The sequence below is a fragment of the Cyphellophora attinorum genome (genome assembly GCF_001299255.1).
Source record: "Cyphellophora attinorum strain CBS 131958 chromosome Unknown Contig4, whole genome shotgun sequence".
Lineage (NCBI taxonomy): Eukaryota > Fungi > Ascomycota > Eurotiomycetes > Chaetothyriales > Cyphellophoraceae > Cyphellophora > Cyphellophora attinorum.
In genome coordinates this window covers 780,115-795,240 of record NW_017253232.1, presented here as the reverse complement: position 1 = coordinate 795,240, position 15,126 = coordinate 780,115, and the positions used below count along the sequence as shown (strand labels likewise).

The window sequence follows — 15,126 nt, the reverse complement described above, 5'->3', positions numbered from 1 at the left end:
GACGCAACTCTCCCGAGGGCTGCTGGAGGAATCTGTCCGTTCCAACCATTGGACTCGACCTAAAGAACAAGACGGGAATACGCGGGACTGCCGTGTAAAAGTCATCCCTCTCGGTCTTTTGCGGACCGAAGTCAATGGAGAAGTCAGGAATGAAAGACGACGTGTGTCCTTAGCGGCTGGCGTGGGAGGTATTCCATAGCTCTCGAATTTTATGCATCTCATGTTGAAGCTCAAAGCCAGCGGTGGTGGAGCATTTCTCGAGACATGAGAGAAGTGCCGTTTGCTGGGACTTGTGTGTCATCCATCTTGCCACGAATAACAAACCTGAGCACATCACAGGGTCCCATTGCTCCGGGAAATCATTTCGTCTTGCCATACCGACGATAGATTGGACGTGCCAATTCTCAGTCAGTGCTTTTTCGGGCGCTGCCGACACCTTCAGGCCCGAGGGCTTGTGCAGCACAAGAAGCAAGGTTGAAATGTGATATGCGACATTCGCCAGGATAGAGAGGGCGTTGGTGTACACGTAGATTGGAAAGGCACCCAGCGCCATCGAGTCCAGTCGACAAGCGTCCATAGTTGACATATAAAGCACTGGCCGCATCGTTGCAGGACGGAGGTTGTACCAGGCCTGGCAGTCGGCCCACAAGGCAAGCCAAATGGACTTGAACCCGCCTGGCGTATCGTCCACAAAGTTGGTCGCATCAACAGTGGATCTCGGATGTGTATAAGCCAGACCCCCATACACCAAAGCGAGCACCCTGTACAGCAGTACCAAGCTCCCGTGATATCTATGTCGTAAAGAAAGACCTTCAAGGTTCGGGTAAGAATCAATGAGGAGATGTAAATGTTGATCGAGTGCAGTGATCGGGGCTCTCTTGTCCCAGAGAGCGGCGGCGAGATCTGGAAATCAAAAGAGTCAGCTCTGGAATTGTATGGGTAGAACTATCGCGCGACGGACCTATCCTAAGTCGAAACCATGCGAACGGTTCCCAACATGCCTTGTCCGCAGAGAAAGAAGTCCACTCGATAAAAACAGCAGTTGTTTGGGACACATGTTTCGTCCATGAGCTTGGGCTTTGCCGTAGAAAGTGTGTAAGCGCCAGCAACATCCGAGCAAAGAGTTGACCTGCGCTGTCCTGACTGGCGATACTGGCCTCAGCCTCGTGGTGAAACCTCTCGCTCCTTGCGAGGTCTTCGGCTTTGGTTTTCGGGGAAATGAGAGACCGGTGATAAGCAGAAGCGGCCATCAAGGCCGCCAGGACAGCAGGGCGATGCTTCGCAAAAAGCATGGCCTGAATCCCAAAAGGTCCCTTGATGTCACCGCCATCAATTATGGGGGCTAGAATGTAGCGGAAATGACAGATCAGAAGAGTCTCGGGGTTCTTCTCGGATGTTGGAGGCTCTGCTGACTCCAGTAGTTTGCTCGTAGTTGCGCTGAAGATCACTTGGTCCAAGGAGTCTTGCAGAATGTCCTCGTGCGGTGACGTGTAAGAACGAGCTGCTGAACTGTCAAGTTTGCCAGTCGGCGAAACTGTGATTTGGCTCTCCATTGCGCCCTCTTGTCGACCTCGAGTCGTGTCCGTGGGAGATTCGATCTGAAGGTACGGTACGCCACGAGAAGGTGCCACATTTGACAATGGAGACACTGTGCACACGAGTGCACCCATGACAGCATCGTCACACGCTTCGGCGTTGGCCTCTCCATCACACTCGGTCAACTGCACATCTTGCGCGGCGACAGGCGGAGATCTGGCTTTCATCTGCTTGTGCCGCGAAGGGCCGCGGACAAACTACACATACAATCAATGTGTCGGTCACAGGGTGAAAAGCAAATTGCACCTACTCTGATCTCTCTGTAGCGAACCGACCTGGATTCGCCAACGGCTCGACCTTCGTCGGACTTGGACGTGGTTATAAAGGTCATGGGTGAATATTGACAGTTTCGATTTCTAGCCTGGCATTTGCGACAAATCGGCTTGCTTTCATCGCCTGACGATACACACTTGCGTTAGCTAGGTAGTCGCCTCGTGCCATGGAGACATCGCAGTGTAAAGTCGCACGCACATTTCCTTCTCCTGCGGCGGCACTCCAGGCAACCCGTCCGGGCTCGAGTTCCGAAGGTATGAAGCCCCTCCATGATAGCGAAACAATGCAGCGATAGCCTTGACTGCTCGATATCAGCACGGCATGTTGCATAAGATCATTGATCTCTTGTTCGGGTCGACAGAGGAGAGGCCTACTTGTAGGCGGAAGCAAGACAATCTGCTACCGCGGGGATCCCCAGCAGCTCAAAGCGCAGAGCACCGATGCGCTAGGTACCTCTGTATACATGTTAGGTAAGCCATAGGAGCTTGGGGTAGCTGTGATGATGAAATCCGAGCAGATGCCCCTGTGGCCGATTCATCTTCTATACGCCTGTAACCTCGGCTGGGCCTGTCCGAACACGAAGCATCCAAGAGTAATGCGATTGCTGGCTCTCCTCCAGGCGGAGTCACCTGTAAACCAGACTCACAGTGAACGGCTTCAGCGATGTTCTCAGAAGACTCGGTAAGCTACCAACCGCCTCATGATTGTGCATACGATTCATCGGGCTATGGCAACACGTCGCCCGACGCTCGCTATCTCGAGCTTCAACAAGAGTTGTATTCAATGCTCCTGGCAGAAGTGCACCGCCCGGACGATGATCAAGATGCAGAACCCATCCACTCCTCCGAACTCGTCACGAACGATGCTGAGATTGCTGATTATCCACCTTGTGAGCCAGACTTTGGGCGAACATCGGTACCCAGGGTGCGGATGCTCAGATATTTGACCCATTGGATCACGGACAGCGCACCCTGTTTGGACCAGTTCGACGAGGCTCAGCACTTTGGCGTGCAAATCCCCATGCTAGCACGTCAGACGCCGACACTCCTCTATGCCATCCTAGCTTTCTCTGCTCGACACTGGGAAAGGAAGAACCCTGGTGAAGTACCCCGTGACAGCCTTGAGCTCTACCAAGAGTCGATCCGCCTCCTCGGCGCCGAGCTGGACGCCAGAAGTTCCAACACCGTTGCTTCTGTATGCATTCTCGCGTGCTTTGAGCTGATGTCGGATAGTTCGTTGGATTGGAGGCGGCACCTCGAGGGCTGTGCAGCGCTGCTCCGCCTCTACGAGGTCCATGGCTTCTCGGGCGGTCTTCTGCAGGCGGTGTTTTGGTGCTACGCTCGTATGGATATGTGTGGGGCGGTGCTCAACTACGGTCGAGAGAAGACCATCCTACCAATCGACCAGTGGCTGGCGCCTAAGATGGTTGCCACGATCCCACCAGCACAACGCGATGTGCTTATTCACGGCTTGTTTCAGAAAAAGTGTGCCAACAACCCCGACATGTATGGCAACTGGGCCGTTTACCTTTGCGCGAAGGCGATTGAGCTGAGTTACCACCAGGGGAACCTGCGCGACGTGGAACGTTCCGACCGTGAAGATGCTCTGCCATTGCGCCGCCGGTGGCAGCAGCTTTGGGACAATTTGCAGCTATGGTATTCTCAAAGGCCCGACTGTATGCAGCCGGTCTCCTGCCCGAGTGCCGACGAAGGTGGGCTATTCCCTCAAATCATCTTCGTGCATCGAGCGGCCATCTACAGTAACCAGTCGTACCACGCAGCCTGCATCATCATGCTCGAGCTCCAATGGACGAACATCGACGTGCTACACCCAAAATCCTCGCTGGAGTCCGTCATCTGGCACGCAAGGCGGGTATGGGGTATCTCGCTAACCAACCCACATCGCGGAAACTTGGTTGCTGCAGTACAGCCACTGTGCTTGGCAGCGAGGTACTTTACCCACATCGAAGAACACCTCGCCATGGCGCGGCTGTTCAAGCTTATCCACGAAACCACGGGATGGGGCGCCCTACCGCGAATTGGTGCTCTGGAGTCTTTTTGGGGCTACGACACAGGTGAATTGAGTTCCGCCATAGGTATTCTATGAGGCTTGATCCGTTCAAGTCAGCAGTCAGCATCCATAGCGGCAAGTGTTCCAACAGAGCTGATGATCTCGATCCACGTGCAGGAGCTTTCGATATACCACCAGTCAGCAATCCTACTCCCAGGCCTTGTCGAATTGCTACTAGCGCCAGCAACGAATCATCACAATATGAGCAAACGCTCAGGCCAATACCCAAGCCGCAAAGAGCGCACCAAGGGTTATCACCATAGCAGATGAAGCCACTCCAGGAACAGATCCAACAGACTCGTCGCCACCGTCGTCGCCACCATCCTCAGTGGCTCTCCCAACATCCAAAAGCACATCATCATCACTGCTCGCGGACTCAGGCGCCAGGCCGTCCTCCACTCCACTAGTGGTAACCCAACGGATAGCCCCATTGATCGCCCTCGAGTCGCTGCTCAGCAGATGCGGTGCACAAGCCCTGACTCGCGTGCCCTCTCCGATATCCTCGCACCCAGCCCCAACCGACCCATAGAAGCACGCCAGAAACGGGGTAAATCCCCAATACCCAGCTGTATCGGCGTCCATACACGACCCAACTTGGTTCAGCTCATACGCCTTGCTAGTGTTGAAGTCGACGCGCCCATACGCACCTCCACGACTCAAGATCGCCATGATGCTCTCACGATCTGCCAGGGTGCCGATTGGGGTGTTCGGTTCGCCGTTGTCGTGATATAGTGATGTGTTGAGCCGTACAGAGTAGTTTGCTGGAATGGCGTTGGCGCACTGAGTGCTGTTGCAGTCAAGACTCAGTGCACCTTCGGGCTCCTGGCGGCCGGAGTTCATCTCGTTGCAATTCACTTGGTCTGAGACGACGAACGATCTTAAGGATGTGGTCGTCACATAGTCGCCCTCATCCAGGTCGAAGGATTCGCATGTTTTTGAGGCGGCCTGCGAGGCCAGACCCAGGAGTACGGTGGCCGAGAGAAGGGTTTGCTTGATTGAAGGCATCGTGTTACCTGCCGTTGCGCGTGAGGTTTGAAGGTGCCGCCAGCGTGGTTTTACCTGGTGCGGGACACGCGATATATACGGGAAGCGAATCTCTTCGGCATGGCGACAAGGCTTGCGGTCAGTGTATTTGCCGTAGTCCTCATTCCTCGCCTTTCCAGCCCGTCTGTGCCGACCCTGAACGTCTATGCCAATGCGATGATGTAACTAGCGGTTCCCAATTTAAATTGTTATTGCTTGGCGACGGATGTACGGGCAGGCTTGCAACACCTTGGCGGTGCTTGCTCGGCCATGGACTTTTGGACCCCATGATGACGATGCTGTCGAAGGTGGTTGCTATTTCTGATCTTCAAATCGCTGCGCGACACCGATCGTCCCTGTTGTATCGCAACGCGGTCCGCTTAGTATTGGTCCGGGAGCTTTGATGCGAAGCAGGTTTGTGCCGGTTCGCCGCACTGCTGGCTATCATCGAGTCGGTAGCTCGTCCTCGACGAGACCTGGCCTGCACGGGAAGCATTCCTCCAGCCTGTCCACGATGCTCTCGTCCTTGAGCGCCCCAGCAATAACTTCTCGTGTCACGCTACCGTGAGCGCCATCGTGCGAATCGCCTGACTCAGGCTCTCTCAGACCCTCGAGCCACTTTGACCAGCTGTCTATCTCCCATATCCTTTTCTGCACTCCTGGCGATCTATCCAGATCCAGTGGCAGTAAATGTCCGCCTGACTCAAACATCGCTTTTTCAATGAGCCCCCGGTTGACCTCTAGCAACAGACGGATGGGCGCATCCTCTTCCTCCTGGCTCGATGCGAACGTAAATCGGGGTGTCTGACCATACTTCCAATTCAATGAGCGAAGTTCGGCTATCCCATCTCTTATGGTGGCCAGTGGGCTTTTGGTGCCATCCTTCCCGGGCATGCTCGTTGGCCGAGCGGTGCTCCCTGTCAAGTCTCCCTCCCAGACGCCGTCGTCGGATATGATGCTGCTGGTGGGGTGAAAACCTCGAGTGTCGGTAGCTGCTGCTGAAGCAATGCTGTGAAGGGCATTCCATTCTGCTATTATCGCCTCTTGTACTTCCTCGCGCAATTCCGCTCTGCTATCAGCACCGCCATGCCGATCCGCTGTAGCGCCGGAACTGTCTCTCTCGGCGCTTGAGCCCTTCCTCCTGCCACCAAGTGCAGATGGAAAGAGGTTTGCAACAGGTGACCGCACACTGCCAACGCCCTTCATAGTAATCAAATCCTTTCCCATACCCTTCAGCAAGCCCGAAATTCGCTCGAGGTAAGGCGAATCCAGAAGTAGCGTCCCATGATGCAAGGCCCGACCACGGAGCAGCTTGTATGCAGATCCCGAGACCTTGAGCCATCGCTTATTAGAATCATCGGCGCGTCGCATGACAATATCATGCCGCTCATTGACCTCCACTTCCTGATCAGCAGCTCCTGGTCGCCGTTTCTGAACCGATCGCAGAGCCCTGACGACCATCTCGGCATGCGTGTGTCGCGAAAAGGATTTGTCGTTCGGCACAATGGCACAATAATTCAGGTTCCCCTCGCCGTGAAATACGGTACCACCTCCAGAGCGCCGACGAACGATCTCAATAGGGACCCTGGCGGCTGATGTGTCCTTGCCATCTCCCACTACTGGTGGCAGGCCCTCCATGATGGCCGGAAGATTGCATTCGACCCATGGATTTTGGTTCCGTCCGAATACCACACACGGGCGGTTGGCGTATAGGAACAAAATGCGCGAGGTATGGTCCGAGTGTGTCAGGAGATAGTGCTCGACTGAGAGGTTGAAGTAAGGGTCCGAGGATGTCGACACGAAAACGAAGCTGCCGTTTCCATTGTCCTCCGCTGGGGTCGCTTGGAGTTTGCTCAGGGCGTCCATGAGCGAGACATGTCTAGTTCGTCCACTGCTGTAGAATCGAAAAGTTGGACGAAAGTTACATTCACGTGTCGTGCTCGTCCTTGCTGTACATCTCGCAAATACGGTCGACGTATGCGAGGCGTTCCTTGCGAAAGTCGCAGGCTGTCGCAATGATGAAGGTTGACGGCTTAAGTGCTTGATCACGGATGATTGCGGACTTGATGTAACCTGGTCGTTCGACCCCTGGTCATATCGCCTGAAGCCATCGCTGGACCTCTGCGCAGACAGGTGTACGCCTGCGCCATTGGACCTCGGGACAACTAAAGCTGATAGGCTTGTCGCGAACAATCTGCAGCGCGTGCGAGGCGCGTGCATTGAATGTTTAGAAGTGATGTCTAAGGCACAACGGGATTAAGAAGCACACGGCCGAGAAGGGGGAGCGAGCTCCTTCCCCAGATTTATCAGCGCTGCCATGGAGAACCAATCACAATAAACCACGCATCCAAGCGAGCCAGGGCTTGTCAACCGGCTCGTATTCTGGCTCGTATCGGATAGCAGACAAGAAACTCGGATGTGAGTCTACGAATACGACTCAGACGCTACCTGGTCGTATACGAAGTATGCAGGGTGTGCCTTCCACACGAGCAGTCCAATAGCTCTGAGAACGGTGTCGCTGCATTCACGAGCCTCGTTTCGCTGGCTTGGCACATAGCCGAAGCAATCAAGCTGCAGCTTATCTGTTCCCTTCCAAGCCTGACCATCTGAGGCATTGAGCCTTGGAACTGAAAATGACGACAGTGGGTTCAAATGGTTAACAGTAGAGGGCGTGCACATGGAAGACGGCGACACGAATGTACATGTCTGCTTTGAATTGAATATGATAGCGGAACCACACGTTCAACTCTTTGCTATGACAAAGCCCGCCTCATGGTACTGACCGATCCTTCGTGACCACACTCATACCGTTGTGCTTGGCTCCCCAGCACTACCACCAGCAGACGAGCTCTCACCCCTGCGCTCCAACATCAACGGCCGGCGCCAACTCGTGCCACAAATCGAATAGATCCCCGTGCAGAAATCCTTCTCCCGGCGCACCCTGCCGCTGACAATCTCCTCGTGCAGCCTCATTGAGAATAGCAGATGTCGCAATATCTTCTTGATGTCCTCCCAGCCATTCAGGCGCAATCGTTGTACTGCTTGTTTCATCCTAATGTTAAACCACTCCTTCATATCTTCTGTCTGTGGGTGCACCCGTTCGGCCAGTGAGCCAATGTACAGCGCCCACATCAGGACTTTGTCATCGTCAGTACCGTCGCTGTCCTCCGCCAGACCTGAGACCTCCTTCTCATCGGTCTCGTATTCCAATACTGCTTGGCGAAGCTGTCCACAAGGTTCTGGCCAAACCTGACCGGTTCTGGACATCCCATGATCATGTTGACCAAAAGCACCACTGCAAGCGTGATCATGGTCTGTGTCTTCGGCAGGTCGTACAGATGGCCGTAGATTGCCAGACTGGTGCAATGATCTGCAAGTCTGGAAATGCAATCGAAGCGCCTCAATTGACGCCAGCGTAATAATTGATCTTCGGGTGGCACTTCATGCGTAAGAATGTACTCTTGCGCCCTGAATAGCTCTCTGAGATCCATGATTGTTGTCTTGAGGATTGGATGCTCCACTCGCTTGTCCACACCTGCTGCATGATCGCCGAAAATGCCTGCTGAGACCAGTCGTGCCTTCCATGGTTGACTCAGAGGACCCGGCGTCCAGTCGCTGGCAGGAAAGAGCGGTCGTGTGTTGAACTTGAGCGCAAAGTAGCAGTCTGCTGAAAGTAAATCCTCACGAAACCAGGAGTCCAGCAGAATGACGCCTCCACTAGCCATTACGAGATTCTTCAGCGACTTTAGATGTACTCGGGCTGTTGAAGTGCTGTCAGTGCACGTCTCACTGGAGAAGAGTGCCAAGATTGCCTTCATGGTAAGCAGATCTTGCGATCCCCCGGCTGAGAGTCGTTGTCGGAGTTGACCCATCGCCTGAGACTGATAGAGCCTTGACTGATATTTGAGTCGAGTGTCTGTATTGGTCTCGGACATGACTGTGAGAAGCAGAGCCAAGAAAGAAGCGTCATAGCAGTCGTCTGAAGAGATGGCAGCGATGTCTTCCCAGCTACGGGAGATTTCATGTGAGCTCTGTACGTTGCCGGGCTCTGTTGGCCACATGTTGGGCAGATATGTCTCGTAGGCGAACGACAGGATCGTACTGACATCCGCCGGCTCAGGAATGTCATGTTGTGTCGCATCAAATGCTGAGAAGGTCCTGTCAAGTTGGGGCTTGGAAGCACTGAAGGACTGTGACTCAGTGGTGATGGTGCATTCGAGATTGGCAAGGATGTGGCACCCGATGCCTGACCTGAGAAGTCAGCAATGGACCCGGGATGGTCTGATCCGAAGGCCTCGACGCCTTGAGTGTCGGTGCTGAAGTCGAGTGGAATATCAGTGTTAGAGCGGTCGCCAGCTGCGAGTGACTGTCGTGACCGTGAAGTCGATGTGCTTGCACGCCGTCGGGGATTTGGGCTCCTTGAACTGGTTGGGACATTCGCAGACGCACGCAACTTCCGAGCTTGTTCCTGTTTCTTGAAGCGTTCATAACGGTTCATCACATGCCACGATACAGCGGCATTATGATCCTTCGAGTCAATGTTGTTGGCATCCTTGTTGACAAAGGAGAAATCCCCTTTGAAGAAGGCTGGTGACGTATCCTTGTTTGGTTTCTTGTCGGGCATGAGTAACAACGTTGGGTCTATCCCACTGTGGAATGGATGATGTTGGTGGCGTATAAGTGTCGCCATCGTGGCCGTTGTACTTGATGTATAAAAGTGTCTGTATCACGGACGCTATCGCCGTGAGAGAATATGGTTGAACAGCATGATCGGGCGAGATGGTTCTATAATTGCGGAACGGTTTGACTGATGATTGTGTAAACCCCTTGGTCACTGAGAGCCTCGTCCGGGCCAAGCATGGCTTGTCGAGGCATATCCAGCTGAGAGACTAAACCCTTTTCTGAAGAGCAACTTCTGAGCATCATTGGTCGGGTTGCCTTGGGACCGATATCGACGGACCCGCCGACAGGCGAAGATTTGCCCATGTGGTTCCTGGCTGCATAAGCGGGTGGGTGTTCTATGGAAAGCCATGTGGACGTTCCAAATACCCGCAGGTGAGACTTCTCGAACGAACCACAATTGATGTTAGCACGGGCCGTGCTATGGCAGCTCTGTGAACGCGAAGACGCAGAGCGTCATCATTAGTGGAAAAGAGCGATATACCCAGGTGGGTGTAGTAAGCAAAGCAAGCGAGGGACGGCCCTGCTTCATCACCATTTTGTCAGAGGCGCGGAACCTCCAGCGTTGGAGGTGAGGGGTTTAGCTCGGCTCTTGGCCAAAATTCGTCTAGGGATCTGAGCTTCCCTGCTGCATCTCTTTCTGCTGAGTCAACACGTGCCTCGAAAACGAGTAGGACACTACCCACCTACCTTACAGGTGTCCGTCATACAGCTAAGCCACCGGATCCAGCTCTAGGGCCCGCCAATGGCTGCCAATGTTCAGATCCGATTGTTCGAATAAAGCAATCGCATTATTGCTGGAGATTCCGGCGATTCGGATAGTAGGTCAAGCGCGACCTTGATACAGAAGAACAGTGCTTTGTTGAGCCTCGCAGCTTCCAGGGCTGGTGACATCGAGCCTGCCCTCGCCTTTCGAAGCCCGCCCCGTAGGCACCTGCAGGCACGTCGAGAGTCCAAGTTGGAAGAGGTAAATTCGTAAGGTCAAGGTCGCACTGTCCAAAACCTCTGATTATCGCATGGTCGCTCAGACGATATGACCCACCATATTGTCGTTCTCAGAGACGCGAAGTGTGAGCAGTGGGGCCTTGATATCGCCTATGTATCAGAAGCTTTTGCTTTCTAACCACATGGCAGGATTAGGATTGATCTGACTTTGATCGACATCAAGACAAAGGCCTCCGGTCTCATGCCAGGCATGATTGTTGGCCGGCCTTCTAACGCCATATACCGCGGCATGACTCGCGACAGTAGAGTGTCGTCCTACTGACCAGGTCAGTCAGTCAATTATCGTCGGCACTAAGGTTAGGGACGGAAAATCTCTTCATTCACTCCCTCCAAATGTCGGTCTTACTGGCACTGCGATATCTTTGTGGACATTGCTAATTCGGTGGGAACGAGCTATGCCACCTTTGAATGCTCGAAGGTTGAAAGACGAGGCCATGGTACCGAATGTAAAAGCTATGGTTGCAGGAGCGCCAGATGGGCGAGCTGTACTTCTTATACCCCCATAATGATCCCAGATCGTATATTACTGATCTCTTGCGACCGTGCGACTCCCACAACTTCCGCATCTAGCAATCTCGATTGAAATTCTGTTCAGCCAGATGTTGACCGAGGATTGCTGGACACGAGCTGCCGCGACGCTATGCGTGAGCTACTCGCCGCATCTGGAAGCACAAGTAAGCGATCTGATTCGCTACAGAGCATCGGTCGGCAAAGCAGTCTGCTCCCGACGAGCCAGCTTACCGCAAGGCACTATCGGCTCGGATGCCGAGTACAGTTTCGGTACTGTTTCGCAAATTTCATCTGGCTACGAGCCTGCACACTTCCACTGTGTTCAAGTCAGCTGCTTGACAGTTCCCATCTTTCTCCGAAGAGGTTCTCGCCTCATTCGGAATGCCATGTCAAAGTCAGAGTCAGAGAGCCAGGGCCAGTGCACAGAAGCCCTGAACAGGACGTCTGCCAGGTGGCAGCCCTGGGAGAGGTGGACAGGGCACCGGCCAGGCTGTGGGAGAAAAAGCCGGGCCTTTGCTCTAGCTTGTGACTCAAAGTTGTCATAATGTCTACAGCCCCCTTTTGGCTAATGTATCTTGGATGTATCTTCTAAAGTCTGATGTTCAAGTGAGGCTCGTCTCACACCGATCGACTTCATTACCGCAAGAACGACAGGGCTTCAGCCACCCCCCAACGCTAGAAATCAACAGCGAGCACTACGTAGGCCTGGTCACGAGAAACGCACATGACTTGTGCCCGGAGCTCAATAGCCCTCATTTCGAATCCTTTGAAAGAAGTTGCGTAATGTAAGCTTGAGTTGCATCGATTAGTACATTTGTACAAAGCCAGCCTACGCTATCAACTGGACTGAACAACCCTAGCAGCCAGCCGTATAGGACGCCCCGCTACCACCATCACATATCCTCGAACTCTTCAAGACACAGTCTTCCGCCTCCTTGTAAGCCCCGGCCGCCGTTTCCCAGCCTTCGAGAACGTCTCATCATCATCACTATCATCAAGCATAGCCTCAATGATCGACGAATCCCCTCCTTCTTCCCTGTGAACCTGCACAACTTTGAGCCCTTCTTTCGCCAGGAGATCTTTCCACTGCCGCTCTGACCGCTCTAGACCGGAGTGCAGGTACATCATGCCCCAGTCCAACCCAGCTAGAGTCAATGGGCAGTCACGATCTGGCAGGACTGTCTCGCTGATAAGCAACTTCGAATAGCCTGGAGTCAGGGCCTGTGCGGTGTTCTGCAAAATCATTTGAGCGACGCTTGTTGGCCAATTGTGGAAGATGTCTTGCATGAAGTATGCCCTTGCTCCTGATTAGGGGTGTTAGCAATGCCAAGAAGTGCAGATGGTACAGCTCGACTTACCTTGCACAGGCTGTGGTGTGAAGAAGTTATAAGCAACCTTCTCTATCGACTTGTGTAGTCCGGAGATCTCCTCGATTGTCTCTGGCAAATCTTGGAGCACTAACCGCCCGGGACTGTCGATGTGCTTCATCCGGAATGACTCCAGGTCTCGGCCCTGTCAGGCCGTCAGCGATGGCAATGACATGACACTTTGTGCAACATACCTTCCCGCCGGCTACGTCAACCAGCATCACGGCTTGCGCAGATGCTTTGAATCCATTTACAATAGTGTCTTGAGTAGGAAACCAATCTGGTCCAGTCAGCGCTGGAGTCAGGTACCAATAAGTCAGATTGACCAGACTTACCGGTCCATGCATGTTCCTTCTTGAGTTTCCCGCCTTGCATGAAGACATTGAAGTTGTTGATCACCGTCGGCTTCGTAAGCCAGAATGAGTAGGTCTCCAAATCAGTTTGGTGTCCATATTGGAAAGGTCCAGCCGTGTAGTCATCCGGCGAGCAGTAGCCTTTATCTTGAAAGTACCGTGGCAGCTGTGATATGCTTGGGAACCCTTGATCGAAACTGGAATGTGTTAGAGATGTGACCTTCAGAGCTGTCGTGTCTCGCCAACTTACAAGTGAATGATAGATGCTGCTGTTGATGGTTTGCACATATGAGCGGTGATTCGAGTAGGACTGTAGTGGAATGCCGCAACTTCCTCTGCGAAGCCGATACCACATAGCACACGCATCAGACGTACTATGATGTTGTTAGCGATCAAGCCATGGCGTTCAGGGTGGTGTGATACCCACTGATGAGCTCGTCCTCAGCACCCACCCGCTCCGCCAGTCTTGCAGAGCTGATGCAGGGACTTTCGAGCAGACGATCGAACAAATGTAGGTCGATCGCTATCCGTACGCAAGCATTGTATGTTGGCTGTGGGTCCAGATTAGTCCATGGATCGCGAGCTCAGGGATCAAGTGGCGACTTACGGAAAAGGCCAGACTGCGGACTGCCTCTTCGGGCGTTTGCACCAGCAGGGTCAGTCTGCGTGCAGCATCGATCGCCGCACGTCGGAGCTCGTCGTTGGCGGCGAGTTGCTGAAGCCCGTGTTCGCTGAGCTGGTTGATTTCTTCGACGACAGTCTGGAGGGCGCAAGGTTGCCTCATCTTGCCGATACTGCTGGAGAAGTTCTGTGTGTGGATCAAAGGGCATTCTTTATGTTGTGCTATAACCATCGATTCGACTTCTTTCGGTCAGTTTCTTCATCGACGATTTTACATCGTGTATCCCCAGCCTGTGCGACCGTGAGCTGCGTGGCATGCTGACAGGTGTCACAGGGTCAGCATATAGCTGACCACGCGTTGATTGATGGGTATGCAGGGCCGTCATGCTCGACTCATCGACCGATCTCCGCCAGAAAGGTCGATCCTCGTCGTGATCAAGTGGAGCGCCTGCTCACGCTCGGGACCCTGTTCCTCCTGTAGTGCTTGGCCGATGCGAACGACGTTGGACCCTGGGATGAGCATCGACTTGATTTCGGCCTAGAACACAGGTATTTGTAGTTGCGACTCCTGCAGGCGTGAGCACCAATGACGCCAGCGGCTCATTCTCTCCAGCCTTACTGAGGTCTTATGGCAGACCCTGCGTGCACTCGAAGGACAGAAACGTGGAAGACTCGATCCCAGATGTTGTGAACTTCACGAACCTAGGGTCCAGGCCGTCATTCGCTGCACGCTAGCTCAGGGAGACTCTTGACAAGCCAAGACAGTCGTACTCTATTGATCTATCAGTCTCATTAGCGCTCTGAGATGTCGCCATCTGCAGCGACACACAGCAGTATGGCCTGCAACGCGTCACCATTTCAGGTGTTGTTCGCAGAAGGAATGGAAGACCGGGGCTGGCTCGGAGGCAAGCTGGCTATCACGGGAGCCTCGTATGGGTTGCGGGATTGTACACCCGCCAAAATTGAGCTGTTCTATTGGCTGAGCAGGACACGTTTGCGACTTGCGGGAGGACGGTGAAAGCGCCGTTGAATGTGATGGCTGCAAAAAGATTGTAAATAGACGATTCCTGACTGCTGTGTTGGTCAATTTCATGTTGAGCGCCTGAAAGGCGTAGAGGCCTTCCCGAGGGTGCGGATACGCATGCCACTTTCCCAGGCTGTGCCTGACTTCTCCACGGAAAGAGCGTTGCGTGCTTCCTGCCATACTTTCCTTATTTGTGCTCTCCATCTGCTCAGGCAGAGGCTTCAACCCATCCAAGCCTCCTTCCAGCACAGACACCGGCACTGTGGTACTGGACAATTCTCGTGTGGCTGACTACCCGTGACAGGATCACCTTCAAACCACATTCTGGCATGCTGATAATGGAATCCATGGTGACAATCGACACAGATGACCATAAATCTAGCCATACGTTCGTCCTCCTCGCTTATGCGGGCCAGATCCGCCTCGTGCTTTGCATCTTCTGCTCCACCTTCCTCCACAACTGGTGCGGTACTGGCGACCTCCTTTTGGGCCTTCTTCTGCTTCTCGCTATCCACAATGGTCCCAACACTTCCTGCCATTCGCTCGGTCGTGGAAGCATCCGCGATTTCAGATTTAGCACCTAGTCCTCCGTGCCACTTCATGA

The 15,126-nt window shown here is 53.7% G+C and overlaps 6 protein-coding genes across 6 annotated transcripts; 1 reads left to right on the top strand and 5 right to left on the bottom strand.

Moving 5' to 3' along the window:
• Window positions 1-169: 169 nt before the first annotated feature.
• AB675_6406 (uncharacterized protein) lies at window positions 170-1,927 on the bottom strand (the record flags this gene model as incomplete). The annotated part of the gene is made up of 3 exons (XM_018146696.1): window positions 170-903; window positions 962-1,793; window positions 1,847-1,927. The coding sequence occupies 3 exons, from the start codon at window positions 1,925-1,927 to the stop codon at window positions 170-172; spliced, it is 1,647 nt and encodes a 548-aa protein (XP_018003898.1).
• Window positions 1,928-2,532: 605 nt separating this feature from the next.
• On the top strand, window positions 2,533-3,975 carry AB675_6405 (uncharacterized protein; the record flags this gene model as incomplete). The annotated part of the gene is made up of 1 exon (XM_018146695.1): window positions 2,533-3,975. One exon carries the CDS (start codon window positions 2,533-2,535, stop codon window positions 3,973-3,975), a length of 1,443 nt encoding a protein of 480 aa, XP_018004010.1.
• Window positions 3,976-4,152: 177 nt separating this feature from the next.
• AB675_6404 (uncharacterized protein) lies at window positions 4,153-4,944 on the bottom strand (the record flags this gene model as incomplete). The annotated part of the gene is made up of 1 exon (XM_018146694.1): window positions 4,153-4,944. One exon carries the CDS (start codon window positions 4,942-4,944, stop codon window positions 4,153-4,155), a length of 792 nt encoding a protein of 263 aa, XP_018004088.1.
• Window positions 4,945-5,406: 462 nt separating this feature from the next.
• On the bottom strand, window positions 5,407-6,828 carry AB675_6403 (putative lipoate-protein ligase A; the record flags this gene model as incomplete). The annotated part of the gene is made up of 1 exon (XM_018146693.1): window positions 5,407-6,828. One exon carries the CDS (start codon window positions 6,826-6,828, stop codon window positions 5,407-5,409), a length of 1,422 nt encoding a protein of 473 aa, XP_018004062.1.
• Window positions 6,829-7,764: 936 nt separating this feature from the next.
• AB675_6402 (uncharacterized protein) lies at window positions 7,765-9,652 on the bottom strand (the record flags this gene model as incomplete). The annotated part of the gene is made up of 3 exons (XM_018146692.1): window positions 7,765-8,177; window positions 8,228-9,213; window positions 9,234-9,652. 3 exons carry the CDS (start codon window positions 9,650-9,652, stop codon window positions 7,765-7,767), a joined length of 1,818 nt encoding a protein of 605 aa, XP_018003692.1.
• A 2,417-nt stretch (window positions 9,653-12,069) lies between these two features.
• Window positions 12,070-15,124, bottom strand: AB675_6401 (Demethylsterigmatocystin 6-O-methyltransferase; the record flags this gene model as incomplete). Its single annotated transcript, XM_018146691.1, has 8 exons — window positions 12,070-12,461; window positions 12,516-12,669; window positions 12,719-12,804; window positions 12,860-13,074; window positions 13,128-13,251; window positions 13,305-13,428; window positions 13,485-13,738; window positions 14,911-15,124. The coding sequence occupies 8 exons, from the start codon at window positions 15,122-15,124 to the stop codon at window positions 12,070-12,072; spliced, it is 1,563 nt and encodes a 520-aa protein (XP_018003744.1).
• Window positions 15,125-15,126: the final 2 nt, after the last annotated feature.